General features: G+C 51.5%; 1 protein-coding gene across 1 annotated transcript; it reads left to right on the top strand.

Moving 5' to 3' along the window:
• Nucleotides 1–1,010: 1,010 nt before the first annotated feature.
• On the top strand, nt 1,011–4,457 carry LOC123430553 (UDP-glycosyltransferase 82A1-like). The gene is made up of 2 exons (XM_045114414.1): nt 1,011–1,608; nt 3,319–4,457. Exons 1-2 carry the CDS (start codon nt 1,104–1,106, stop codon nt 4,332–4,334), a joined length of 1,521 nt encoding a protein of 506 aa, XP_044970349.1. The 5' UTR covers nt 1,011–1,103; the 3' UTR covers nt 4,335–4,457.
• The last annotated feature ends 869 nt before the right edge of the window (nt 4,458–5,326 follow it).

Below are 5,326 nucleotides of genomic sequence, written 5' to 3'. Positions count from 1 at the left end.
CTGCAAGACGCGCGGGCGAGACGATGCAGAACACTAAAAGTTTGTATGCAAAGACCATGCTGAACACTAAAACATGGGGCGAGTCCAATAATTTGTATATAGTCTTGTTGGTAAATTATCTTTGTCATCAACCAACAATAAGGAGTCATACAACTACTCTAATGATTGCATCTAGATTATACAATAGAAGAGGATGAAATAAATGCAATTGCTTTCTACTCCCTCCGTTTCTAAATATAAGTCTTTTTAAAGATTTCACTAAAGGACTACATACGGATGTATATAGACATATTTTAAAGTGTTGATTCACTCATTTTACTCCATATGTAGACCCTTAGTGCAATATCTTAAAAGACTTATATTTAGGAACGAAGGGAGTATGTAACATTGAAGCTTGTACAAGAGCTGTTGATTAATCTACATACAACTTTTCTCTTTCTTCTTATTTATTTATTATCACATCATTATATATCCTATGTGGTAATGTTTACCAACAACTATTTTATAACCATTCAATATGTCTTTATTAGTTGTTTTCCTCTGTTCTAGTACAAAGCAAAGTGCAAAAGGCTCGTTTGGCGAGGCGGCACTTGGATCGATCCGGCCGGGCATGCGGTCCTGGTAGTGGCAGTGGCAGTGGCGCGCATGCATGCAAAGTTCGGGACGTCCGGAGCAGCTAGCGATAACGCCAAAATAACCTAATCGGTCACATGTTCAATTCGCGAGCCAGACCTACACATGGACACACAGTTTAGTTTTATTTAGAAAGAAATGATGAACAGCCCCGTTACCGTACAGCCATCGTGCTTGCCGCTTGCCTTTTTGGTGCAGAGCATGCGGTTAAACACGCGCATGCAGCCATCGTATCACAGAAGTTTTAACCTCGCCAAACAAGCTTTGTCGGGGAGAGGGGGAGAGGGAGGGAAAGAAACGTAAAGCTTTAGAGAAACGGAAAGCGACGGAGGCAGCACGCGACCGCCACTATAAATTCCACCCACGACGCATCCCGTTGGCCACAGCCACATGTGTCCAAACCAATTTGTTAAGCCCAGCCCTGGCCACGGAGATCCACGATCGATCCGTAAGCACGAGACGTCGACAGCATGGGGGCCGAGGCAGCCGTCCCGCCGGCCGTGGTGCTCGTGCCGTTCCCGGCGCAGGGCCACGTCACGCCCATGCTGCACCTGGCGCGCGCCCTGGCCGCGCACGGCGTCGCGGCCACCGTCGCCGTGCCGGACTTCATCCACCGCCGCATCGCGGCGACGACGACGGCGGCGCCCGGCGGCGAAGACGACGACAACGCCGGCTACGGCGGCGGCGTGGCGCTGGCGTCCCTCCCCAGCGGCGTCGCGGACTGCGGCGCCGACCCGCCGGGGTTCGCCGAGTTCGGGCACGCCATGGAGCACCACATGCCCGCGCACCTGGAGCGCCTGCTAGCGCGCCGCCGCGTCGCCTGCGTCGTGGTGGACGTGCTGGCGTCGTGGGCCGTCCCCGTGGCCGAGCGCTGCGGCGTGCCGGCGGCCGGCTTCTGGCCCGCGATGCTCGCGAGCTACCGCGTCGTGGCCGCCATCCCGGAGCTCATGGAGAAAGGCTTCATCTCCGAATCTGGTACGTGCTAGCTAGCTCCATTCCGTTCCGTTTCGAACGTGGGTACACTGCACACCGGAGCACGGCACCTGCGCCAGTGTAACATGGTTAGAGTTGACCTGGCGATCGGGAAAACTAAAAGTTTATAAGATTTTTTCTTATACTCCACAAACATATACTACTCCTATAAAGTTAACAACTTAATATCCTTGATCTTGCATTGCATGCTTGGTGTGGCATGCATGCCACACGCCCTCACATGCTTTTGTACGTACAGATTAGCAAGTTGCCATACAAGTGTCAGGCATGATCCTAAATCCTAGGCTCCAAGCACTGCATACGATGCTCTCCCAGATAGAAATATGTCTCTCTCAGAGGCATCTCGACACACCATACAACCATTAACTAGCTGACTTTATCGGTAGGTAGCTTCATGACATCTTCACCTTGCGAGGAAAGTAAAGTTGGTGATATACTAACGGAAACCATGAAAACCACGGAAACTATTCACGTACAAGCTGCATGTCCGGTGCTCTTCGGCCAGGTACATCAACTAGCTAGTCTCTGGATCTGCTTGGAAAATCAAGTTGATGATAATGGCCAAGCACGACTGGCTTTGGCATGTGAAAATAAGAGCCAGGGACCCGTCTTTTCTTTCGGTTTGGTCCCTCATCAGCCGAGTGCTGTGTGGATCTGATCCATCCTGCCTTGGGGCCGGCCAGCAACACATTCCTTATTACTATTTGTGAGGCGGGCTTTTTGTAGCCGATCATATTTGGAGCAGATGGTAACTCATCGCCAAGTTGACCCTCTCCCTCGGGCAAATCGGCGGTCGACACATGATCGGTTCTTTCATTCCATCATACTGCACTGCGCTTACGGAGGGCATAATATCACGGCGAGATTTGCACGCAGCACGCTCGCACATGTACAGAGTGCATAATTAATAATAACGAATAATTAAGGGTTGGGTCGTCTCGGCATAATTAACACATCTTAGCGAGGTGGCCCGTGTACTGTATTACTACATGGCGAATCATTTGGGCGATTTATTTACGTTGAGCCCCTCACTAGCAATTTGTGGGATCCATGCATTGGGTTTTCTCTATATATAGAGAGAAACTAAAGGAGCTGCGTCCTTCTTCTTTAGATACACGTGTAGATTCACTCATTTCATCCATGGTTAATTCCAGACCGAGGGAGTAATGGTACATACACGAGCTACTCCCTCCATTCCAGACCGTGGAGCATTCGACTGCGTGCAGCACAGTGCCACCTTTTTCCATATATGGAACGGGGTCTTCCAATTATGGTGTAGCAACCACCATGCGAAAGACGACAACACAGCTTTCATCGACTAGTCCAGAAGCAATCACGTACCACCAGTACATGCAGTACATCAAGCGATGTGACTGCAGTTGCCAACTCGGTCCCTAGCTTGGTTCCTCCCCTACTCCTAGATCGGATGAGCTTGGGATGCATGCATGATTGAACGTCACTAATCAAGCACGTGGGGTGGTGGCCGACTGGCCGGCCGGGCTGGAACTCACAAGTTGTGGCCTCTGTTTCTACACTGTGTGCGCGTACGTCCGTGTTCGATCTAGAGTACTGGCTAGCGCCCGCACACAGCATATGTCGGCACGAGTGCATGCGGTGCATGTGGTAGAGAGTGGATGAATTTTGCGTTTCACTGATTTCAGCCCTCGGTTTTTACTTTTTACTTACATGCAGGTACCCCGAAGTCATCGTTAAATCAGTCCGACGACGATGGGCATGTGCTTCGGGTCCTCAAGATCTTGCCGGCGGAGGTGGAGCTGAAGAACGAGGAGCTGCCATGGCTCGTGGGCGACTCGGCTACCCAGAGATCGAGGTTCGCGTTCTGGCTCCGGGCTCTCCACCGCGCGCGGAGCTTCCGTTCCCTCCTCGTCAACTCCTTCCCCGGCGAGGCCGGCTGCGTAGACGACGACGGTGGCCACCCGGCGCGGCAGGGCCCGCGGGTCTTCCCGGTGGGGCCGCTGCTGGCGGCCGGCGGGGGCGGCGGCAACAGCGCGGAGCAGCGAACGAAGGGCGACGGGAGCAACTACAAGCAGCAGCCCAGCAGCATGTGGCAGGAAGACGCGACGTGCATGGGCTGGCTGGACAGGCAACGTGCGGCGTCAGTGGTGTACGTGTCCTTCGGCAGCTGGGTGGGGCCGATCGGGCCGGAGAAGATCCGGGAGCTCGCGCTGGGGCTGGAGGCCACCGGCCGGCCGTTCCTGTGGGCGCTCAGGGAGGACCCGTCGTGGCGCGCCGGGCTCCCCGACGGCTACGCCGAGAGGGTGGCCGCCGCCGGCCGCGGCAAGGTGGTGGGCTGGGCGCCGCAGGAGGACTTGCTCGCGCACGGCGCCGTCGGCTGCTACCTCACGCACTGCGGCTGGAACTCCACCGTCGAGGCCATGCGGCACGGCGTGCGCCTCCTGTGCTGCCCCGTCTCCGGGGACCAGTTCATCAACTGCGGCTACATCACTCGGGTGTGGGAGATCGGGATCAGGCTCGGCGGCGGCATGGGCAGAGACGAGGTGGGAGACTGCATCGAGAGGGTCATGGAAGGCAAGGAAGGAAGGCGCCTGCAGGAGAAGATGGACGCGCTGAGGGAGAGAGCCGTGACCGCCGAGGCGAGGAGCTTGGCGCAACGGAACGTCAAGTCCTTCGTGAATGAAATTAGGAGGGATTATCGGTTGCCCATGCACATGTACAGCATATTGTAGAGGTCGAACAATGTTTTTTTCTTTTTCTTTGGTGTGTGTGTTTATCTAGTACATCCTTTTAGATAGAATGCTTAGATGAGCCCGGCTTTCATATAATTGAATAAAGCCCTAAAAGCCCGCAAACTAACCAGTCATTGCATAATTAGGAAAAGAGTGGTACTCCCTCTGTAAATTAATATAAAAATATTTAATTAATTAAAATAACGATCTAAACGTTTTTATATTAGTTTACGAGGAAGTATTTTCCAACCAAAAGGGTTAAAGTTTTGACTTGACACGGGTATTCATATTTCTCTGTATTTGTTCAAGTTCTTTTGGCGATGTTTGTTTAATGAAAAAAGGCATCTCATGATGTCTGTGACAACTTTATCAATTTTAGAATAATATGCTGATTTAATCTTTTATAGATGCTTATAAGGATAAAATATACTTCCTCCGTCTCAAAATTCTTGTCGTAGGTTTGTCTAAATATGAATGTACATAGTCACGTTTTAGTATTTATATACATTCATTTCTAAATAAACCTAAGACAATAATTTTAAGATGAAGGGAGTATGTGTTTATAAAGATAATTGAGTACATGTGTACAACCGATATATTGTATTAAAAAATGCTAAACGACCAACAACACAAATAAGAGACTATGATTATGGGAGACTTAGAGCATCTCTAGCAGATCAACTAAAAACAGTCAAAGCCTACATATTTGCAACACTAGTGGGGACGGGGCCTTTAGCCCCGGCCCGTAAGGGGCTTTAGTCCCGGTTCACCAACCGGGACTAAAGGGGTGGGACTAAAGGCCTAACCTTTAGTCCCGGCCCTGTTCCAAGCCGGGACTAAAGGTGCTCCACGTGGGCGCCTCGTAGCGTCCTCAGGGGCAGGCCCTTTAGTCCCGGTTCGTTACACGGACCGGGACTAAAGAGTTTCAGATTTTGTTTATTTTTGGGTTTTAGGGTTTAGGTGTTCAGGAGATTAACGTGATGCCTCGTTTG

Source organism: Hordeum vulgare, chromosome 2H, assembly GCF_904849725.1.
Source record: "Hordeum vulgare subsp. vulgare chromosome 2H, MorexV3_pseudomolecules_assembly, whole genome shotgun sequence".
NCBI lineage: Eukaryota > Viridiplantae > Streptophyta > Magnoliopsida > Poales > Poaceae > Hordeum > Hordeum vulgare.
The sequence above is the reverse complement of the archived record's forward strand: the minus strand, read 5'-3'. Positions and strand labels throughout refer to the sequence as shown.